The 24957-nt window shown below is 38.4% G+C and overlaps 1 protein-coding gene across 1 annotated transcript in view; it reads right to left on the bottom strand.

The window, feature by feature from the left end:
- LOC123515117 (ras GTPase-activating-like protein IQGAP3) overlaps positions 1–22258 on the bottom strand; it is a 34312-nt gene extending 12054 nt beyond the window's left edge. Inside the window, exons 1-21 of the mRNA XM_045273556.1 lie at positions 22137–22258; positions 20026–20122; positions 18464–18698; positions 17886–18030; positions 17268–17425; positions 16308–16442; positions 15497–15581; positions 15293–15387; positions 14550–14751; positions 13293–13453; positions 11156–11290; positions 10466–10622; positions 10070–10209; positions 9374–9561; positions 8828–8969; positions 7907–8050; positions 3124–3219; positions 2721–2876; positions 1373–1537; positions 993–1106; positions 2–127 (exon numbers count right to left, since the gene is read on the bottom strand). Of these exons, the coding sequence (XP_045129491.1) occupies positions 2–127; positions 993–1106; positions 1373–1537; positions 2721–2876; positions 3124–3219; positions 7907–8050; positions 8828–8969; positions 9374–9561; positions 10070–10209; positions 10466–10622; positions 11156–11290; positions 13293–13453; positions 14550–14751; positions 15293–15387; positions 15497–15581; positions 16308–16442; positions 17268–17425; positions 17886–18030; positions 18464–18698; positions 20026–20122; positions 22137–22155 (2895 nt within the window). The 5' untranslated portion in view covers positions 22156–22258. The remainder of the gene's footprint in view (position 1; positions 128–992; positions 1107–1372; positions 1538–2720; positions 2877–3123; positions 3220–7906; positions 8051–8827; positions 8970–9373; positions 9562–10069; positions 10210–10465; positions 10623–11155; positions 11291–13292; positions 13454–14549; positions 14752–15292; positions 15388–15496; positions 15582–16307; positions 16443–17267; positions 17426–17885; positions 18031–18463; positions 18699–20025; positions 20123–22136) is intronic.
- Between the last annotated feature and the right edge of the window lie 2699 nt (positions 22259–24957).

Genomic DNA, 24957 nt, shown 5'->3' with positions numbered 1-24957 from the left:
CCTTTAGTCCTTTCTGGGACCTGACTGAGCCATATTTCAATGTGTCTTTGGAATTTTTCTTGTTTTTCTTTGGCTTGGCATCTGGAACATTTGGGTTCATGTTCTCCTTGTCAGCTGGCAAAACATCCTGAAACACAATGGCACAGTGGTCATTAATCCCTTCCCGCTGGAGGATCTATACGTAGACGTTTTGAAAGTTCATCTTTTTGTCTGATTGTCTATATAGACGTTTATTCTGATTTTACTGCACTAAGTTGTAGCATGGTTTATATATAAATGATTCCTTACAAGCAACGAAATTCATAAAATAAATCATTACTTTGCATCTCAAATACCCAGACACTTACTAACATTGCCTTTCAAGGTTGGTTATTGCTTGTGCTTTATTGGTGGTGTTTGTGCTCTGCGTATAAGCAAATATTGGGAATTTTTGTACTTTTAAAAATTTCTTTTATCATCAGTATCGTGAAAAGGAGAAAGAATTGTCCCACATGCTGGCAGCATTACCTAAAAATGTACAGGTACTAAACAAACACATGAAAATATGAAGTAAAGGGGAAGTAAATTATATCCAGATTACACGTCCTGGATGTGAATATCTTAAAATATTCATATAAATATACTGACATACATTATCACCCATCAAACATAAACAACATTTGTATATAATTAAATTGTCCATTCTGTTTTGTGCAGTCTATATATAGATTCCCATTCCCATCCACATCCATCCCCCCGACACACACGAGAGAGAGAGAGAGAGAGAGAGAGAGAGAGAGAGAGAGAGAGAGAGAGAGAGAGAGAGAGAGAGAGAGAGAGAGAGAGAGAGAGAGAGAGAGAGAGAGAGAAAGTTGAGACCATCATAAACCATAAGGAATCCCTCATAACTTTGTCCCTACAGCCAAAACATGTTCATACTGCATCCATTTATGGGTCAATTCATACAAGGTCAAAACATCAGCTATGTAACTGACTGGAAACCTGTGAGTCACCTGCAAAGTGATGCGATTGTGTACTAGCAGACCAATCTTGACATCCAGCTCATCCACATTCTTTTCCAGCTGGTGGGTGTGACGGATTGTCTTCACCATGTCACTCTTGATTCGCTGGAAAACAAAAACATGAATGTAATCAACAGTTGAGGCCACTGCCTGGAGAAGGTTCCCTACAAGATACATCAGTGTTCACAAGGCTACTTCATTAGAATGGGTATGCAGGTTACTGAGCACTGGTCTGGTGAACATTGACCGGATCTATCAACACCACTAAGCCTGAGTTTGCACGGAAATATCCAATCAAGTTAAGAAAGAGACAACTGGTCTCATGCCCAGCGAATAGTGGGAATTAAAATTCTATTATCAAACAACAATACCTGCAACCGGAACTCTTCATCCAAATCACCCGCAGAAACATCAAGGAGGTGGATGAACTTGCGGATGACTGGCATAGGTGGATTCTCCTGGTGGGTGATGGAGCGGAGGTCCAGCCTGGCCTTGTGAGCTCTCCAGGCACGCTGGATGATGATCACTTGGTTCACCTGGTGACACCACAGAAACATGACATCAGTGATGGTATGAAAGCATTTGCCCTAAAATTCTCTACAGCAGACCAACAATCCCATATGGGAGGCCCTGGCAAGATATCACACTCTCTCACCTGCGTCACTCACTCTTATTATTGCCAGTCCCTACTGGAAAGATAGTCAGTGGCAGGGGCCAAGAATACTACCCTTGCATGTTGTCATGTGATAAAAAGGAATGTAACAAGGGGGCTGGAGTTGGGGTAAATTAGAGGTAGAGACTTTTGCCATCATTCCAATAAAGGAATAATAAATAAAGGAATAATAATATACAAGATTAGCTATAACATTTAAAAAATGTGGTTTAATTGTATTTATGATATTGAAATCAAACATGTAAAATATTTCAATGATGTATGCACAAGATAACAATGACAATGGAGAAAAAAGAAATAAATTAAGTAAATATACAAATAAACAAGGAAATAACTATATACACAGATAGACATAACAACATATTGGTGTTTCAATGAAAAGGAATATTATAATGGTTAAACAGACTTTAGGAGTATTGGAGTATATATATATATATATATATATATATATATATATATATATATATATATATATATATATATATATATATATATATATATATATATAAAAATGATCACACAACTTTAAGAGTGCATGAACAGGTAGGTAGGGGGGAAGTATTCAGAAAAGATTCTGGTATTAAAGATAGACAGACAAGATGATGGAACAGAATATACTTTTATAACTATTAGCAATAAAAACATATGATAATAAACACTGGTTCAATATCATAGAGATTGTGCTCATACTTCATATTACTTTATTTATTAATCATCACACTTCACATGAGGGATGTTAATAGGCTCAGTTAAAGAGTGTGTGTGTGTGTGTGTGTGTGTGTGTGTGTGTGTGTGTGTGTGTGTGTGTGTGTGTGTGTGTGTGTGTGTGTGTGTGTGTGTGTGTGTGTGTGTGTGTGTGTGAGTGTGTGTGTGTGCGCGTCTGCTTGCCTGAGTACTTGTGTGTGCGAGTGTGAGTGCCTGTGTGTTAAAATAACATATAACTGTACTTTTACAGTAGCATTAATACCCCAATGACTGCACAGTATCACCTCAGTCTTCAGCACCCTGATGTTGACGTGGGCACCAAAGCAGGGCAGTACACTCACATGTTTGAAGAAGTGTGTGTGAAGGCGTCTCAATCTCCTGTGGTGGAGCCAAGTCCTCACTGCCCTTTGCAGCTTTATCACATAGGGCTCGCTCAGCCTCAGAGCCTGGCAGTAGTGTGTGTATGTGCGTCGGGCCTGGACCATCTTCCACCATGCCTGAAGTTAAGGAAGCCATTAGCATAGCCATGCATGTTATGTTTTGTGTGTTTCTTTATTTAACTGCAAAAATAATTTTTATAAACTAATAATGGATTTTTGGACTCAAAACCAAAAACCAATATAATCAACATAATACAGAGATAAACTACAGCTTCATCAATGTATAAGTGACACAGTTTACCAATCAAGGAAAACTGAGACAAGCAAATGTATGAAGAAGTGAGACAGTCTAGTTCTTCTATACCTGGATGGTAACTGCAGCCTTCTGCCTCCTGTACAGCCTGCGTCTGATGAGCCAACCCCGCGCCCTTGCCTGTAGCCTCACCACCAAGTGGTCCACCTGGCCGAACACACCACCAGGTGACATTGTTTATAATAGCATTAAAATGAACAATAACTTCCAATTATAGTAAAGTAATTTACACCATAAATATAACAGTAGTTTCTGCTTCATATTCCTGTCTTTAATAATTCACATAAATTATATATATGATAATGATAAATACATAAATAAATAATAATTCAATGTATATGATATGAACAATAACATGAATGTTGAGTACTAAAAACTCCATTAACCCCCTCAACATGCTGACACATTTTGTGTCATTGAAGGGTTCATGATCTATCTGATGACATGCAGAGTACATTGTGGCTACTTTTGCTAAGACGGTGTGTGTTTTTTCCTGGATATTGTATGAGGTCTTTCAGAATGTAGATAGTATATGATAAAATGGATTACTTGACTTTCATTATCATTACAAAGGTGTATGATTGGCTTATACCAGGACAAGTACCAATGTATCCTACTGGAAATAATTCTATTCTATTGATTTATTTTTTTAGAGTATCAATAGATTAGCTGACCATAAAAAATAATGTTTTCTCTAACTGTGGCCAAGAGAAGGCAAACTATAATTTTTCTGTGAAATTTGTCTGAGTTTATTTCTTAATGTATGTACCTATTATGAAAAATTACTTACCATCATTATTTTTAGAGAGAGAGAGAGAGAGAGAGAGAGAGAGAGAGAGAGAGAGAGAGAGAGAGAGAGAGAGAGAGAGAGAGAGAGAGAGTGTGTTTCACTGTTTGATCTGCTGCAGTCTCTGACGAGACAGCCAGATGTTACCCTATGGAACGAGCTCAGAGCTCATTATTTCCGATCTTCAGATAGGCCTGAGACCAGGCACACACCACACACTGGAACAAGGTCACAACTCCTTGATTTACATCCCATACCTACTCACTGCTAGGTGAACAGGGGCTACACGTGAAAGGACACACACCAAAATATCTCCACCTGGCCGGGGAATCGAACCCTGGTCCTCTGGCTTGTGAAGCCAGCACTCTAACCACTGTGCTACTGGGCACGTGTGTGTGTGTGTGTGTGTGTGTGTGTGTGTGTGTGTGTGTGTGTGTGTGTGTGTGTGTATTTACCTAGTTGTAGTTTTACAGGGCCTGGGCTTTATGCTCGTATGGCCCCGTCTCCATATCTACACTTATCCAATCTTACTTTAAAAGTATGCACACTCGTTGCAGACACTACTTCTTCATTTAAACTGTTCCACATCTCAATACATCTTTGCGAGAAACTATATTTTTAACATCTCTCAGACATCTTCCTTTTCTCAGCTTTTTACTATGCGATCTTGTGCTTGAATGTCATATTCTTCTCTCAGGATCAGTTTCTCATTATCCACTTGGTCCATTCCGTTGATCAATTTATAAACTTGTATCAGGTCTCTCTCTCTCCTTCTTTGTTCCAGGGTTGGTAGATCCATAGCCTTTAGTCTCTCCTCATATGTCATCCCTTCAAATTCTGGAACCATTCTTGTAGCCATTTTTGTAGTCTCTCCAATTTCTTATGTGTTTCTTTTTATGAGGGGTCCACACTACTCCTGCATATTCCAATCTGGGTCTTATTATAGTACTTATCAATTTCTTCATCATTTCTTTGTCCATGTAGTGAAATGCTACTCCAATATTCCTTAGCAAATTATATGTTTCTCTAAAAATTCTATCAATATGGCTTACTGGTTGATTGTTTTCTTCCATCGTCACTCCTAAGTCCTTTTCCTTTTTAACTTTCTCCAGTTCTACTCCATCTCCCATCTTATAGATTCCCACAGGTCGTCTTTCACTCTTTCCCATTTCCATGACATGGCTTTTGTTCACATTGAATTCCATTTCCCACTTTTACTCCATTCCCAGATCTTATTTAGGTCTTCTTGCAGTATTTCACAATCCTCCTTTTGCTTTATAACTCTGCACAGTTTCGTATCATCTGCAAACAGATTTATGTAGCTGTTCACTCCTTCTGGCATGTCGTTAATATAAATGAGGAAAAGTATTGGTGCCAATACTGACCCTGTGGCACTCCGCTTTCTACTGCTCTCCACTTGGACTTCATATCTTTAACTACCATCCTTATTTCTCTCCCCCTCAAATAATTTTCTATCCATCTCAATCTGCTTCCTTTTAAGCCACCCTTCTCCTCTAACTTCCATAGTAATCTTGCATGTGGCACTTTGTCAAACGCCTTTTTTAAATCCAAATAAATACAGTCAACCCATCCCTCTCTCTTGTACTCTATCAACTATTCTAGAATAGAAACTCAATAAATTAGTTACACACGACCGTCTTTTTCTAAAACCAAATTGGCTATTTGATAATAATTTGTTGTCTTCAAGGAACTCGATCCATTGTTTCTTTATTATTCTTTCACACATCTTGCATATTACACTAGTTAGTGATACTGGTCTGTAATTTAAAGGTTCTCCCTTCCGCTCTTATATATGGGAACCACCTCAGCTCTTTTCCATTCTACTGGCACTGTTCCATTTTCTATTGAGCATTTTATGATGTTGTATATAGGACTTGCTAGTTCTTCCCTACATTCTTTCAGTTTTCTGCCTGAGACTTCATCTGGTCCCATTGCCTTCTCTTCATCCAGTTCCTTCATTAACTCTTTTATTTCAAGCTTGGTTACTTTAATCTCTTTCATATAGATTGTCTCTCTATTACCCTGTGGCCTTTCAAATTTGGATTCCTTAGTAAAGACCTCCTGGAATTTATTATTTAATAGTTCTGCCATACTTTTGGGGTCTTCCACCATCGTTCTCCTTTTAACCTTTCTATTGTTTCTTTTTGCCTAATTTTTCCATTTATGAATCTATAGAACAATTTTGGTTGCTCCTTACATTTTTCAACAATGTCCTTTTCAAAGTTCTTTTCCTCTTCCTTCCTCACCTTAACATATTCATTTCTCGCTGCCTTGAAGTTTTCCTTATTTACTGGATTTCTATTTCTCCTCCTCCACCTTTTCCATGCTCCATCTCTTTTCTCCTTTGCCCTAGCACATCTTGCATTAAACCAATCTTTCTTTCCTTCTTCTTTAGGTCTATATTTCGGGACATATTCCGACTCCTGTTTTGTATATTTCCATTTTCCATCTCCTCCCAGTTTACGTTTTTAAAATAGTTCTCGAGATTCTCAATATCAGCCTTTCTGTAATTTAATCGGTCTCTTTTGTATGAATCGTCTCTATCTTCCTTTCCCTCTTCTATATCCATTTCTAATATTACATGGTCACTCTTTCCCAATGGGCACTTATATCTTATATCATCATTCATTTGTATACCCCTTGTAAAAACTAGGTCCAATCTCGCCGGCTCGTCGTTTCCTCTGAATCTTGTGCATTCCTTTACTCTCTGGTCCATCATATTGTCTATCATTAGGTTCAAGAATCTTTCTCCCAGGCTTCTTCCCCATACCACTTTCATAATTTTCCCAGTCCACTTCTTTACAGTTGAAATCTCCTACTAATATCACTTTTCTCCTTTCTTTAACAATTCTCATTAGACTCCTTATTGTGTCATCTATCATGTCTTTATATTCTTGATTGGTCCATGAATTTGTTTTTGGTGGCACATATGTTACAATGATTGTTAACTCTTTTTTATTAATATGCATCTTAACATACAATACTTCTGCTTTTCCTTCCCCACATTCCACTTGGTTTATCACTATCTCCTTCCTTAACATATCATGACTCCTCCTCCTCCTTTATCCCCTCTGTCTCTCCTCTATACATTATACCTATTATCCAAATCTATTTTGATTGCCTCATTTAGTTTTGTTTCAGCCAGGCATACAATATCTGGATTTTCTTTCTTTATGTAATCTCTTAATTCTAATTTACTTGATAAAATCCCGTCTATGTTCGTATACATCATTTTTAGTCTTTTGCCTTTATCATTTTTAGTTAAACTTGTTCCACTTTTTTCTCTTCCTTCTCATTTATATACCATTTCCTTATCCTGTCTCCTAGAATTCTCCAAAAAATGCCTTTTTTTCCTCTTCTGACCTTTCATTATTTTTTTCCCTTACTGCTGCTGCCAGTTCATTGTATCTCTTCCTTTCTTCCTCATTTCTATTTTTCTTTATATAGATATCCTTGCAGCCTTCTGTTTCTCTAAGTTTTGTTGTTCTATATAATATTTCTTCTGTTGCTGCTTGTGATTTTAGTAGTATTTTAATTGGTCTCGTTTTTCCTTCTTGATATGGTCCCATTCTGTTTATTTCTTCTACTTCCTCTTCCAAGTTCTGCCTATCTTCGTCATTTAGATTCTTCAGTAGGTCTTTGACTGATTTCATTTCTTCTTTTCTCTTTTGGTCTATATTTTATATTTTTCTCTTTTATTCCAAATACGACTACACTCTTCTTTTTTTCTGCAATTTCTCTAACTAGATTTTCTTTTGTCTTGGACTCCTATCATTTTGTTTGCCATATTTTCTTTTTTCTTTTAGTTGTTCTTGAATCACCTCCTGAAAATCAGCCTTATCTTTCTTATCTTGGACTCTCCATGTGTGTGTGTGTGTGTGTGTGTGTGTGTGTGTGTGTGTGTGTGTGTGTCAAGTATCCACCCCCCCCACCTCCAGCCTGGATATGGCATCGGGAGCGGTTTTCAATTGCCTGGAGTGAAGAGGTTATGCATAGTTTGTTGTTTCAAGAGGTAATGCCACTCACCTGTCTGCTGTGAGCCTCCTGGTGTGCTGCCTTAGACACCACCTCCTCCAAGTCACCCAGTGTAATATAGCAGCTTTTATTGGGACTTGCAACTTCCTTTGGCTTCTCCCACTGGTAGTCACCATGATGCAGATCAAGATACACCTGCATGGAAGTAGCAATGGTTCGGGCTCATTAAGAAATGTTGTATTGCATGCCACACTTTTCTATAAGGCAGGTATGGAAGAAACAGATTATATATATATATATATATATATATATATATATATATATATATATATATATATATATATATATATATATATATATTATATAACAATGAGAAAATGCTGAAAACCATTTATTTGTTAATATGAAAATATTTTTTTTCAGTACTTGCCATTTCTTGTGAAAGCAAGATAGCATGCAAGAAAAATGTATATGAGTAAATCTCTTGAAATTGCCAAGTGACTTACAGATAACTCCTTGCTTAAGTTTTACGAGAAGGTAAATAGGAAATAAGTATCTGTATTTCTGATTAATTATCAAGTAAACTGCTCTCTTTTTCTAGTTTGAGTAAGGTATTATATCACTCAAGCCATTTAATGTCTCTATGGATTATTCTCTGAAAACTAGAAATAGTGGTGAATGCAATTAAAACTTATGTATTTCTATTCCTGTAATTTCTCCGTGAAACATGTTTATTTCAAGTGCCAACATAGTGCACAAATAACTAGCATTTCGTTTTCCAATAAATGTGTTCCTGAAACAGGCTTACAACAGTGTCATGAAATTAGCAACGATAGAAAGAAGTTTCTAAATTCAACATTCAAAATACATTCATATATCAGTGTGTGTATGAGCATGCCTGCACACGCACACATCCATAAATATGGGGAAATCTCATGTGGTGATGAAGAGTAAATTATAAAATAAACGAACCTTGGAACCATCATTAATGGTATGAGGCACCCAAGGGCACTTGTTTTTATTGGCAGATTTCTTCTGAAACACTTGCTTCAGAGTATCTAGAATGCTAGGGATGGTGCTGCTCTTGATGTGGAGGTAAGACAAATCCTGAGCCCTGCAAGTAATTAGGTAAGTAAGCCACAAATACACATAACCTTCAGGGCAATAAAAAGTATATTTCTGTGAGAACAGACATGAGCTTGGATATAAGATAGAAAAGATGAGAATTAATAGGTTGTGTATTAAATATCTTGCATTGGGATATAAAAAAAGCCAGTAGATATAATGCGTAATAACTTACAAACAAGTGAGGCTTGGCAAGCTGCCATTATGGAACAAAAGTCGACTCATGCAATGCAATGTGCCTTTCACAATTATGATAATGATTATATATATATGATTATGCCACTTTTGTATAAAATCAAAGTAATCAAGGCCTGGAAGTTGAGTATAATTGGCAAGACATGACCCAAAATTAATGATGTATGCAACATATGATGTAAAAAACTTGTTGCCCACCTGAGGATAGACACAACAACCTGGTCATTGGCAGAAGCAAGAGACCCATTAAGAGCAGCTAGTAGTCCAGCTGCCCGTCCAGCCTCCTCTGCATGCCTTTCAACTGCCTCCACCACCTCCACAATGTCCTCCAGCCACAGCTCTGCAGCACTGCTCCCCATCATCTCCCTCTTAGCACTCCTCAACAACTGTGTGGCAAAAAATCGTGCCAGAAAATTAAGAAGACATTCCTCAATCTAAGGCACACCATGGATTACATCCTACAGAGTTTTGGATCACTGAGAACCAGACAAATAATAATGTTTCATTTTTCGTAAGTATTCAAACAAATACTTCTAGAGAGAGAGAGAGAGAGAGAGAGAGAGAGAGAGAGAGAGAGAGAGAGAGAGAGAGAGAGAGAGAGAGAGAGAGAGAGAGAGAGAGAGAGAGAGAGAGAAATACTGCTCTGTGACTGCAGCAGTACACACATGAAGCATTTTTCATTGTGTAATGGGAAAAATGAAAAGTAGTGTATGGCAACCTCTACTGAGACAGGCATACATGAGTGAGAGGAGCACAAATTTCACATAGAAAGTAAGGATAACATAGCCTGAACTTCTCCCTTGCACCTCAGTCAAACTTGATGATCCTATTGTCTATCCTAAGCTGGCTGGTCACTATCCAGTAAGAGAGAGCACAGCACCACTGCTTCCCTACCTTCAACAGCTGAAAGTGGTGAAGGGCATCTTTAGGAGCCACAGAACCAAGCTGGAGGGATGAATGTTGGAGGGCAATAAGGGTGTCCTCTGATCCACCACTGCTCACTGCTGTGTTGACTGCTGCTATAGCCTTCACCTCTGACATTTGACAATGAAATGATGAGAATTGTCAGTGTATAGAACAAGAGCATTCAGTAAAGACAAAATGAGAATTAACATGCAAAAATAAATAAATAAACTCTACACAGGAAGATCTTATACAAGTGTCTGAAGGAAAGAAGAAAAAACACAATTACTTTAGATTTAATTTCTGAGACTTTACTAATCAGGGAATTAAATCATTATGAATGTGATATGCAATAATATTGTGTAAGAGAAAGACTTTAAGACTCACTGTTGTTGTCCTCCTCCACTTTGAGGTTCACTTCATCAACCACCTGTTGCAGCTCCACATAAGTAAGGAAAGGACAAGGGTCGCTAGAGGACACCTTGGTCTGCTGGACTCTGTTCATGGCTGTGAAGTACTCCCGCACACTACTCTCGTCAAGGCCCTGTGAAGACAGCCAAGATGTAAATAAAACTTTTCCTTCAAAAATAATTTCCATGATGTTTTTTTTTCCCCCATCTACCAAGAAAAATTATAAATCCTCTATGCTGGCATAGTGAATAAGGTGGTGAGTGTGGGATCAGGCAGACATCCATGTGTAGGTTCGAATTCCACCACGTGCAGCCTTGAAACTTTGTCATTAGTCAAGTGGTTTAAAGTTACTTACATGTCACCATGATACCCAGGTTCTAGGTGGAGGTGTAATTGCCTTACACCAAAGTTGTGCTTGGGTGGTGATATGGGGCCTAATATGGGCCTAATATAAATAAAATTGCCAGTGCCGCTAATAGGTGGAAGCTGGACAGCACTTCCCATACTCTTCAAGTATACCTACAGGTGTTATAGGCTAAAACATAATAAATAGTGTATAATCAAGGAAACTAGGAAATACTTCAAACACACACCATAACCACACCTATAGTGTTAGCTTGGTCTCAGAAGCTTCATGACAGGCCAATGTGGCTCACACCAACTCACCTCCAGGTATATCTGAGGGTCCGAGAGGTACAACCACAGTTCACCAGGACTGTGAGTACTGAGAGCAGCATTAGCTCTGGCCACAGCTGACAAGAGGCGCACTCCTCCGCGGATTTCTTCCATGCTTAGATCAGCCTGCAACAATCCATAAACTTCTTAGCCACCACTTGGCCTCAAAGATGCTAAATGAATTAAATGACATGGACTAGCACACACTAAGACAGAATGAATGTCATAGCTTGCAAAGAGCCACATCATTACATCCCACTAACATCATGGCTGACCCAACAATAAAATGGACAGGTCACTTCATGGCTCACTGATCTATGAAATAGTAAACAGTAGTGTCGACTGGGGTAATTTGGACCAGGTTTTGACAAACTTTGATACTGTTCCCACATTTATTAAGATAAACTTACAAAAATTTTATGAAAATGTAAGTTATTGCCTTTAAATCACTAACAAAAAAACAAAAATCATTCATAGCAGATTCTTCAGCTTTGAAGTAATAAGTGTGGTTCAGTTATAAAAAAATGGGGTAATGTGAACCCCCCCACAGGCTAAACTGAACCACCCATGGGGTAATTTGAACCACCCTTTATAAATGCAGAAAAAAAAAAAAAAAAAAAATATATATATATATATATATATATATATATATATATATATATATATATATATATATATATATATATATATATAATTATATGGATATAAAAAAAAAAAAAAAAAAAAAAGTTTTATTTCATAAATATTGAGCCTTTCACATTCAAATAACAAAATCAATGGCAAGAAACAGTGTAGAACAAAAACCTGTTACTCATAGACTACATAGCCTACTCATTTACTTGGCTACTTTAGCTAATGTTTTGGTGTAACACTTGAAGTTATTGTATTCAGTAAGATTATTTATTCTGAATGTGAAAGGTACTTTTATAAGGTCCCTATGAAGTGATACATAAGCATATAATAAGCAGATTATATGCATATATATTACTAATGGGCACTCCTAGCAGGCAAAAGAGGATCAGCTGAGTAAAAACAGGGTATAGGCTCAGGGTGTCAAAAGACTGGTCACGTAATTTTCCTTCCCACTCTGCAGGTTAGCGAGCAACAGGGAGCTGATTTTTTTGTATAAAAATACTGCTCATTGGTTTCCACATTCATTTTTCTATAGATTATTGAGCTTGCTATCGCTTGCTAGCCTGTAGAGAGAGTGTGAGAGGACAATTCCTAGCTTTTTGAAATCTTTTATAGGCTTATAGTCTTCATTAAAAACTTCCCTAAATTACCCTAATTATCTAAATATTTCATTATTGGGTATATAATGAGTCAAAGCAATCCTCTTTAAAAGCCAAAGATGGCACAGGGCAAAATATTAATGCATATTCTCAAAATATAAACAATTGCGCACTAAAAACTACCGGTTCGATTTCCCTCAGCCGCATTTTCCTTACCGGGGTAAATTGAACCAAAAAGTGAGCGTTAATTGTGAGAAAACGAAGCTAAATAAAGTATTGCTGATGAAATCACGTTAAAGTAGAGGTAAAACACTCTATAATCATCAATTTGGAAGAGGATAGTTGGCTGCGTCTGACCGCCACAACAAAGTTCACCTAAACAGCTGATTTGGTAAACAAACTTTGCCGCACTTTTTTTTTGGTTACGATTCAGTGCTTTCAGTCATATAATTGTAATTTCTTTCCTGTATCAATTTTTTTTTTATCAAACCTGCACAAGAAATGTGAAAATAGTTACTTTCTATTGTGAAATGCTCAAAACTTCAAAAAGAAATTTATATATGAACTTATTGTAAATAAGAATGAGGCAGTCTGAATTGTATCGGTTCGTTGGACGGTCCGATTTTCCCCGGTCGACACTATGTATTTTCAGACTAAAAACTGATGCAAACCTAAATCTTGTATCTATAGGATGTTTGTGAATACTATTGTCCATTATTGACCACTATGAAGAACTTGCCTTTTGTTTGAGGTTCCAATATTGATTTTAAGTAGTCTAACTTTGATGACAAGGCCTGTCATACTACACTTATTCTATTTACTTAAAAGAGAACATAAAGCCACATTAGCTACAATGACTAGCTACAAACTGAGCTTGCATCAATATGAACACTTGCCTGTGCATCTTGGCGGATGGCAGCCATCTCCTCATGGTAGAGAGGAGCAGCAAAGTCCAACAGTGAAGGAATGTTGTCTCCTAGTGACTTCAGAGCCAGCAAGGTGTTTCCTGGCACCTCACAGCTCAGGCATCTGTTCACTGCTGCCACACCTTCTTTCACTGTTGAGCCATAGGCCCACAAGAACAGCAAATTAGAAGAAACAATGTCTTAATTTTTTTTTGTACAGATCAGGTTTGGGATAGATAATTCTAGTATACATTATATTTACAGACTAAGGATAAAATATAGAATTATAACCTTTTACTACTGGAAGAACATTGGGCACAGGCTGAATAAAGGAATTCCCAATGAGCTGCATTGCCATGTCTCTACAGGGCCAATTATCAGTAACACTTGTGAAAAGGACAGGCAACCCTCCAACTTCATCACCCTTAGTATTGTGATTTAGTGTGAATTACGAATCAAACATTTGTTCATATTTTGACTTCTGTCTTTTCACAAGTGTTAGTGATAATTGGTCCTGTAGAGACATGGCAATTTCCTTATTCAGCCTTTGCCCAATGTTCTTCCAGTAGTAAAAGCTTATAATTCTATATGCATGAAGAACACACAACTGATTGGGAACTGCTTCCATTGTGGGTGGCAGCCAATGAGGGAGTGAGCCCCAACCCTCCCCTCTCTCTGACTATATATCATCTTCAAACCCAAACTACATGTTTTGATGAGCTAAATAATTCATGATACTGAATTTCAACCAAAAGTAAAAAGAACTGATAAATAAAAGAGGAATTGTGTAAAGTGGTAGAGTAGCTGATAGGGCTTGGCTTCAGTTATCACATCCTAATACCACAATAAATAAATCAACACTCATAAAACATGCCACACCTTGAGAAATTTCATGATACAAAATAAAACCTTTCAAAAATCATAAATCAGTAAATATGTAGATACATTGTTAGTTTTAGCTATAAATTAATATAGTAATAAATAGAAGCAATTGGATGATGCCTGGTAAAACCTACTATGGCCATCCACACAAGACAGTTCTTAGGAGCAGGCATCAAATAGACAGAATAGATAATAAATAAATTAAAAAAAAAAAAAAATAAAAAAAAAAATAAAATAAAATAAAAATAATAAATAAATAAATAAATAATAAATAAACAAATAAAATTAAATAAAATATAAAATAAAATAAAAATAAATAAACAAAAAAATAAAAAAATTAAGGAATAAGCTCAGTTTTTCCCTCACATTCTCTCTCAGCAGCAGCAGCCTCCCTCCGGACAGCTGAAAGGATTGTCTGAAGGGAAGTCCTGGTGAGGCATGTAGTTGGCAGCATGGAAGTGTTGAGGCTGTAGTTGTGGCTGTGGTTCATGGTCTGCATGTGGGAAGGTTCCTCAAGCTCCTGAGCCAAGGCACTTAGATACTTGTCCCCAAGGCTGTTCTCCACCTCCTGACAAGGAGGACAATAGTGAATGGCATGGCAACAATAAGGATAAGGAGGCTGATACCAACTGCACAATGAATGGTTAAAAACAATAGATATTTAGTAAGTTATAGATAATCTCAGGTACGAATAGAAAGCATTAACTGCAATAAAGATGAATAATACACAAATTGATTAATTTGAAAAAATTCTAGTGTGTCTAGAACAAAGTTTTTCAAACTCCTTGACCATGACCCAAATTGATTCTATGTGTATACTTTCTTTAAAAACCAGTGCATATATTCTATTGTAAACCTCTCACATGAAAACTAATTCACACTTACACACTTAAACACACACACACACACTACTTATCTTATTCATTTTTTTCATATACTGTTGATGATGTGGCAACTCACTGAAAAAGAGCTTGCAACCCAGTTTTTTCCCCCCAATTAGTGCTTTGAAGAAACTTGAACACTTGTCTAGAGACCTTCCTAAACTCAGCAGTACCAATTTCCCTACATCAGTGAAATATTTTGTTTACACTAAATATAGATAACCTCACCTTCAGAGCAAGGGCTGGAATACGGAGGGCCTGTAGCAATTCTGCAGTGTTTTCCTCTCTCACAGCATCCTCCACTATCTCCAGTGCACAGCAGACTAAGAGAAAATAAAAACTTATGAGAGACAACAGAATGAAAAACAGAGAAGAGGGTTAAAGTGACAAGGTAAAGGTAAGGACAAAAATACAGTCACAACAGACACTCACCATTTACATGGTTGATGTGTCCTTGAATCTCAGCCTGAGTCAGCAGTTCATCATAGGCATCAGGAATGTAGTCTTGGTCACGACTCTGTAGACACATCACAAAACAGTAATCACTACATGGCAATTTAGCAATTCTCAGGACCACTCTTTCTTACTCACTCTCTCGCATTTCAGTTTTTGCTTACTTTCCCACTCACATTTGCCTTCTAATCACTCAGATTCAATCCAATTAAAAGCCACTTCCATCCCTACTCTCACTCACACTCACTTGTCATAATCTAACTTGCACTTGGTTTCTCTTTATCTCTCTTTTACACTTAAAATGTCCTTCACAACTTCCATGTTTCTTTGAAGTGGAGGCAGAATTTTTGCAATCTAAAAATACAATAATAGATACTGACATGCAAATACAGATAGTATTATGATTGCAGAGGCTCTGTGGAGAAAGACCTGACACATCACTATCATGGATAATACAACATGATTGCAAAACTAATAAAATGAATGAAACAAACTGTAAATGAAAAATCAAATAAAAGTTATACAAAAAAGGAGACAAGAATCCATCAATGAAACACTGGAGTGGGCCATCAGATAGATAAGTGAATCAATTAATATTAAAGTCCTCTTATTTCTCAGTCACCTTTTTTTTTCCCATGTGTCTGTAATACAGTATTTTCAGACCTCCATCAGCCTTGTCTGCCTTTCCTTTGATCACTGAAGGCTCTCTTATTATTTGATCAATGTTCAACACTACCTCAGTTATGCACAAGAACCTTCATCATTTGAGTGTCTATTTCCCCAAACTCACCTTATTAATAGCCATCTCTCTCTTCCTGGCCTTGGCCTCTGCAAGGCACTGTAGGTAAGAGGTGACATTGCCCTCACACACATTTTGGAGGTGGCACACAGGGTTGCTCAATGTCACTAGAAGCTCTGAGCAATCCTATATGATGCATGGAAGAGGGATATGTGAAAAACATCAGATATCTAGCTCAAACTATCATGTTATAAGACATCTTCATTTTATACATATTACCAACAAAAAAAGGCAAAAACTTTCACCTCTCTCAGCCTTCAGGACGCAGTCTTTCATATATACCCACAACCACTCACTATGTACAGGAACCACTTCATCTTTCACTAATTCTATCCTTACTCCAATATACATCTTCATTTTATACATATTACCTACTAAAAAAGGCAGAACCTTTCCCCTCTCTCAACCTTCAGGAGGCAGTCTTTCATATATACCTTCAACCACTCACTCTGTACATGAACCACTTCATCTCTCACAAATTTTATCCTTCCCCCAGTATAGCATGCTACCTTGCCTCCTTGTGGTTTTCCTATGTTTCATTGCTATGATCTTCATATGAAACTAAGAACCATGCTTTGTAATGTGATTTCCATGATTTCCAGTATATATATATATATATATATATATATATATATATATATATATATATATATATATATATATATATATATATAATTGTATGTGTATAAATGTACTGTATACGTACATCGTATAATTTTAGCTATATATTATATATTATCAACTTTAATACTTTTTTAAAATGTTACTTATATACCTAGTATTAGTTAGATTAAAATGTAACTAATACTAGGTATATATGTACAGTACAGTGCCAATTTGTAATCTCTGTGCTTGACATTGAAGGCCCTGTGGAGCACCACAGGTTGGTGGAATGGTGCCAGAAATTTATAATTAAGAATAAAACTATTAATGGACCTGTGAATAACTCACCCCTTTCTCCACAGCATCATTCACAGCAATCACCACAGCATGCAGTGCTGCTTCATCCACAGGAAGCTCAGAGGCTAAGATGCCTCCAATCTTTCCAAACTGGGGCAATGGACAGCCATACTTCCCTAGCTCCTTCATCATGGCCTCCATCACCTCCTCTGAGAAGCACAAAGATAATCAATCAGTAAGCTAAAGAGTGACTGTTTTGTATAGTACACTAACAAAACATAACTTGCAAAAATACTAATGAATGGTTCCTTTATTGGCAACCAAAATGTGTTTGCTTGAATCAATAAGAGAGAGAGAGAGAAAAAAGAAAGAAAGAAAGAAAGGGGTTTTCTTAGTTCCAGATTACTCTTAAGAAAAAAAAAAAAAAAAAAAAAAAAAAAAACTCTTAAAGCTCCAGTAAATGTAAAAGAAATACTAACATTTCAAAACAGAGTAGCTCATGCAGCATAGGAGGAGAGAGAGAGAGAGAGAGAGAGAGAGAGAGAGAGAGAGAGAGAGAGAGAGAGAGAGAGAGAGAGAGAGAGAGAGAGAGAGAGAGAGAGAGAGTAAGCTCTTTACATGACAGGGATGAACACAGAACTGTCTCTGAGTTGAGCAGTGCGCCCTCACCTGAGAAATTGACCTTCCCATAGAGGTTCTGGATCTGGGGTGCAATGCCCAGGCGGAAGAGGTAGAGGCTGAGGGCGTGGAGGCAGAACACCACCCGAGGCATGTTCTTACGGTCATACACATCTGTTGTCTCAGGGTAGAAGATCTGAGGGAAGGGATAGACAGGTTAAATGAATTGTAAGAATAGGGAAATTAAAAGAGGTGGGGGGGGAGGCTATAGTTGAAAGCAAAACTAAGAAAGAGAAACCATTCATCACTATGTCTCTTCTTCCCCTTCTGCCCAATCAGATATTATATCACTTCCAATCAATTCCTCTGACTTGATCTATTCATTTATCTTCCTAATTTAAACTTTTGGTACATCCAGGCTGCCCATCCATCATCAATGCATCATAACAAGCATCCTGCATATATCCACCTTTCATAATGATAATAGAAAAGACCTTTTTTTTTTTTTTTTTTTTGAGAGAGAGAGAGAGAGAGAGAGAGAGAGAGAGAGAGAGAGAGAGAGAGAGAGAGAGAGAGAGAGAGAGAGAGAGAGAGAGACTTCCCAGTCTGTCCTTAACTCCACCACTTACACTGGGCAGCTTGATTTTCTCTAAGGCCTTGAGGAAGTGGTTGATGTTGTCAGTGTGTCGGAAGGTCAGACCACTGGTGTTGTAGCGGTTCAGATCAATATCATATATCCGTCGCAGTGGCACTGTCTCTGGGGCAAAGAAGTGTGCCAGTTTAGCCAGGTAGACACCATGGCGTAGTTGTTCCTCAAGCTCACCAGCCTCAGGCAACTCTTCTTCAATACACGCCTCCATCCACCTGTAAGTTAAGAGAACTGTATCAATCTGGATTATTACTCCCTTACTAAGAGTTACCAATGCTGTCATGGTGACACAGTATCACTTCAGAAAATAATGAAATCAGACTTGAAAACTCATTGTTATGAAATGCAAGCAAAGCTCAGCAGCTGATGTTAACAAATGCAGAACATATTATCCTATAACAATAGGAGTCTGTACACATGTAAAAAGGATAACAATAAAAATTAATTATACCAGTGTAAATATCGAGCAATGCAATACTTACTCCTTCACTAACTATGTTTGCCATTCTTTTTTTTGAAAACCTATGAGCAAAAGATGCAATGAAATGTTTAATAAATTGCTTTTCAGAAGAAAATGAGCAAAAATGAAGTTCTCTGTCTTATTCTTGAGCTGTCTTAGTACTTTTCTCATAAAAGACCTCGTCGTAAAGTGGAAAAACAAACTGCGAGAAGTTCAAGGTTTACCATACAAAAGGATGAACAATCAATAAACCAGTAAGGAGGAAGGAGACTCACAGACTTACAGCTGGATAACAGACTACAGGTAAAAAGCAGTAATCAGGATGTAAGTAGTTCATCTCATGTCTTACCAACCCTACAGAGATTAAATCTTCATGTGTAGATGACTCCCTGTCAGAGACCAACTAAATATGATATTTACATGAGCAGCCTAAACAAAAGATAACATCCTAACTGTCTTCCTCATTGAAACTAAAACAAGTAAGACAATGATGAGCAGGAGTCTTTTCAACACTAACAGGTGTGAGATCACACAACAGAATGTACAGAGCTGATGAAAAATGTGATGATTGATCAAGATACAACAAACCAGCTTGTGCAGTACCAGGTAGAAAAGACCACCTAGAGAAGTGTCATGGTGGGAGGCAGGGAGTCCTTGGAGTAATACATAAAAACCTGACACTGGCAGCACTAAAACAAGTTAGGTGACCTCATAGGAATATGCAAAAAATTATAGCAGATAGCAGATAAACAAAACAGGATACAGGGAGGCATGCAAAACTTTGGGCAGGATAATAATTGTTTTGGATGTATTTCAGACACATGTCAGTGAATGAACACATACCAAGAAACTGACATTCCATCTCAGTTGGACTGTCTTCATGGAGAATGAGTGAGAAGTAATGGAGGGCTGTCACACAATGCTACATATGAGAAAATAAGAAATTTTCTTATTTCCCTGCAAACACACATCAGAAATACATCATAGCTAATCAAATATATAATCAAGGAACAAGTGACGGTATGGGTCACTGCCTGTAAGGTGACACAGGCCAGTCCAGTGACAGTAAGTGGAAGCCTTACTTTTTGGCCTCCTCCAGATGACACAAGTACTGGTAAGACACATTCTTACGTCGTTGCTCATCCATCTCCTGTGCGTCATGGCAGCCATCCCCTGTACCTGCAACAATAATGACAATGTTTTGGTGCAACAAAAAACTTCAAGTGCTTAAAGATAGAGGGAAGAACACAAACAGATTCTAAAATAGAGTGAAAGATGAAAGAGAACAGAGATGGTGATTAATTGTCAACTCACTTTCCAGTGTCTTACCACTCTGTGTCCAGCCAAGACTGGGCAAGTAATGGGTAGGCTCAGACATCCCAAATAGATACATACTTCAGTCAGGTTAACAGGCAGTACTGCTACATAAAAATGCGAATGGTTAATACATAACTCTCACCAAAAGAAATTAACAGGGAAATATCTGAGATAAAAAAAAAAAAAAAAAAAAAAAAAAAAACTCAAGCAAGTTTCATGCCAGCTTCTTATGTATTTCTGAGAGTAAAACATTATTCAGTGTTGCTTATGGCATTATTATTGAGAAGACCTGGACCAGACCCTTGGGCAAGGATTGATTATTCTACCTTACTGTGAATGGTTATATGAGGATGGAAGCAAGGCTACAAGAATGTGAAGAATGACTGAGGATGCAAGAACAGAAGAGAAGACAACAACTGGGTGAAAAAATGCTTGAGTTTGGAGGTGTGAATGTGACAGGATGAAGGATAAGCATATTTAAAGACGTGTGGAGAGAACTGTATGAAAAGCTTTTCATTGCAGCTGGAATGACTGAGACACATTTAAGGGATGACGTGAAAATGGATAGCAGTGAGAATGTGATGTCTGAAAAAGGACAGAACATTCATAGGAAGAAAAAGCACCTCAGAGTAGAATGCTTAGAGGTAAGAAATTGTGCCATGAGTGAAGACATTTTAAAGGTGAAAGCAGAGTGTATGTACAAGCAAGCACAAAAAGTGAGAAAGATTTTGTGGTGATTGTGGTGTACTTGAGAATGAAAGAGCATCGAGAGAGAATAACAGGAAGTAAGGCAATTTCAAGGTGATCATAAGAGTATGCTATATAGTGATGATTATGGGAGACTATGAATGCACGCACAGGTATTTTAAGCAAGCAAATGAATAGGAAAGGTGAGGTGCTTGATTAGTTTGCCTTTGTGAATATGATGGATATGGAAAACCTGGCTGAATGATGAGTGACTTGGTGTGATAGAAACCAGGAATCTGCAATTGATTAGATGCTAGTGAATGGGAGAATGCATGAGGTTGTGGATTGCATATGGATAGAGAAAAAAAAAAAACAATGACTGACACCGTCTTGGACTACAGAATGGTAGTTGGTGGAATGTAAGTTGTGTGAAGTTGTATGGAAGGTAAGGAAGGAGTGAAAAGGTTAAGAGGAGAAACTGGAAGTTGAGGGATGTAGGTTGGGAGAAGAAAATGACCAGTACTTTGAATCCTTAAGTAACCATTAATATTAAAAAGTAATATTTCATTACATTAAGCACTCTTCCCTTTTCCTATCAATTAAGCATGAGTTATTTACAGAAGAGCAGGCAGTTGGACTCTCATTCCTTACGTATGGCTGACACTCGAGTCTGCACCACATACCGCCAGTCAGGTGGAACACATACACATTACTGGTTACTCTAAGTTCTTCACTCTCCACCACACGAACCTAAATGAACATGCCCTTCTATTCACAAACGGTAGAGAGGTAACCACATATCTATCAATATGTATTTCAAGTGTGCAAGAGAGCGATCCCTTCTCGCACCTGCTGCCAGGTTGCCCCTTGAAACCTTACCCTGACGCCCCTTGACCCGGGCACCAGGCACTCCCGTGACTGGCTATCCACCTTTCCCCATCACAACGCACACCTTACAACACGCTCACCAAACACACACACATAGATCCGGTTATATTATACCCAAACCACTCACTACTTAGTCTAGAATAACTACATACACTTACAAATTTCAAATACCAGAGAGCGTTTTCTGTTTACAGGATGAATCAGCTGATGACTCCTTCCAACATGTTTATATGGTAATATAGTGCTATATTTATCACTAATCTACCTTATGCGTGCATGCAGTACTGCTAGAGTCCTTTACCTTTGCTCTGGGTGGCCATACTTGGTGAAACTCTCCCTGTGTCAGTAAAAATCGCGTAAAAACACACAGGAAACCAGCTCAGTGCTCACTCCACACCCGCCATTTCTTCATATGGATGGCCGCGCTGCTCCCATTGGCTTGTGGCCGCCGCTCCCATTGGCCCGCTGGGGGGAGAATCTCGAGCTGTGATTGGCTCTCCTCCAAGCGAACGCCAGTACAAGTTTATTTATCAACATGCAGGAAGTGATGATGACATTACTGGCCCACTGGGTGCCTGCTCAACCTGTAACCAACACACCCACTCTGGGATAAATGGAAGTATACGTCTAGACGCTCTTGTCCCGTGAAGTATTTTGGGTTCAATATTATACGCTTTCCATTCATCGCGCGGTATTCAAATTAATGAACCTCGGAACTAATATAATTTCCCCAAAATAAATCTTGCTTTGGTAATATTTGATATGTATGTAGCATTGTCGAGTAAAATTTTCATTTAATACAAGCAAACAAACCGCCCAAGTCATATTATAGTGTGCTTGAGGCTACATCATTAGTCACGGGTGTGGAACCGAGACCATCGACGCAGTGCAGAATGTGTGCGCTGCTTTTATGAACAGACGGCACGGTGACACATACTCGCTTGCACACACTTCCATCCCTTCCCTCTCTCACGCGCGCGCCTCACTCATTCACACACACACACACTTCCGTAGGGCTGTCTCGTCAGAGACTGCAGCAACACACACTGCACTGCTTGCTTGGAACTGAGAAAGTTATGGGCTTAATTAAATGAGCCAATTAATGATCGTGCGTGCTTCTGATGACGAAGAGGGGAATGGGAAGAAAAGAAGTAGAATTTTGGAGAAGGTAGCCTGGAAAACAATTCAGCCTAGCAACAAGAAACAGATTAGCGACATGATGCCTGCAAATCATTTATCTAGATTTGGTAACAGAAATAATATGAAGAATCAGTACTAGAAAACTGCATTCAGATAGTAAGTCTCTGAAAGAACAAAAGTAGAAAAAAAGTTAAGTTAATACACGCATGCATTACTCAAAGAGTAAAGTTTTGAATTGAAATTGACTATATAGAGCGCGGAGTAAAAGTGGACCTCCTCACTCCTCAGCCCCATGGGATCCAAGGCGGCGGCCACCTGTTTGCCGCATCCCCAAGGGCGCTGCGAGTCAGGTAAAGTGTGAAGACCCTCGTGCTGCTGTCGTTAACCCGTTTCAAGTGTCTATCTTGTCCCTGACCTTGCTCTCTACGCCCGCCCACGCCCGCACGCCCAAACCAGGCCAAGCGTATATGTGTGGGAAGACATTTAGGTTAATGATGAATAAACAACCCCAAACTGCACTTGGTTATCCTGCAAAGACTGTTAAATGAAGCTTTTTATTCCCACGAGAAGGGTAATTTGTGGAGCCATTTACCGCCTCAACCTTCCACCCCTCAACATCACCACAACGACCAGCAGTCCTTTCCTGACTCACTCCTTCCCGTCCCCCTGTCCCTATTCATTTTTTTTTTTCCTTTTACTATTCATCTCTTTCACTCCTTCGTTTTCACTACATGTCTTTACCTTTCGCTGTTATACTGTGGCTTACCATAAACAGCTTCGTATAGGCTAACATACAGTTTATTCTTCCTTTTGTGTTACTTTATTGCTTATCCTTTATCCCATTCTCTCTCGCCTGATGTGTTAATAATCAAGCATAGATAGGACAAGAAATCACGGGTTCAAGGTTGATAAAAAAACTTTAAGCTACTGTAAACTTATTCCAACTTTGTATGTTCTCACTCCACCCTGTCTCCTTTCCTTTGTCTAAAATTCATCTCTCTCTCTCTCTCTCTCTCTCTCTCTCTCTCCACAGAGAGATTGAAATGTGTGTGCACACACATTTCAATCTCTCTGTATTTTCCATCCCAGTCTGTCTTCCTTCCACTATTTCCCACACACCTCCATCTTCTCTATTCGTATTTACCGTCGCCAAATGAACCACTACCACCACCACTACCACGACCTGTATAGACGACCAGAATAAAAAGAAATAAGATAATCGTTCTTTCTCTACCGGATTCGTGACTCACTCTAGTAACCGCACCGCCTCGCCCAACCCACCCCGCCCCGCCTAACCCTGCCCAGTCCAACATGGATGTGTTGTGGAAATTCAAGGTGTGTTGAGGGAGTGGGGAGTAGAACTCTATAAAGTGCTAACAGTGTTGGTAAAAAGCATATGAGCGGTGATCATCATGAAGGTTTAGGCCAGCGATGGTGGTGGCGGGGAGAGGAGGGAGGAAGAGTGGTGAGAGCGAAAGTGGAGGCATTGGCAGATAGTGGTGTGTGTGTGGTGGGGGGGAGGATGACGAATAGCTCAGAGAGAGAGAGAGAGAGAGAGAGAGAGAGAGAGAGAGAGAGAGAGAGAGAGAGAGAGAGAGAGAGAGAGAATTTTGTGGTGGCTATGTAGACAATAAAGGTGATATAATGATTCAAATTTATATAGTGGTAGAGTAGAGATATGTTAGATAGTGGTGGAGTAACAGTATTGCAAATGGATGGCTAAATAGATAGGGCTAGTGGCAGTGGGGAGGGACAGCATTGGCAGCGATAAGAAACCTGAGCGCGAGCGGGCGGTGTTGGTTTGACGATACTCAAATCATCCTTGGTTTTCAATAAGCGTTTAACTGTAAGTACTAAGTACACCTGTTGGTAACTAGCGCTTCATTGGCCCTTCTTTGTAATGGACATCTTCGTTGCCCTTAGCCGGTACCTTTCCTATATATATATATATATATATATATATATATATATATATATATATA

This window comes from Portunus trituberculatus, chromosome 38 (genome assembly GCF_017591435.1).
Source record: "Portunus trituberculatus isolate SZX2019 chromosome 38, ASM1759143v1, whole genome shotgun sequence".
NCBI classification, from domain to species: domain Eukaryota; kingdom Metazoa; phylum Arthropoda; class Malacostraca; order Decapoda; family Portunidae; genus Portunus; species Portunus trituberculatus.
This window is presented reverse-complemented; position numbering and strand designations above follow the sequence as displayed.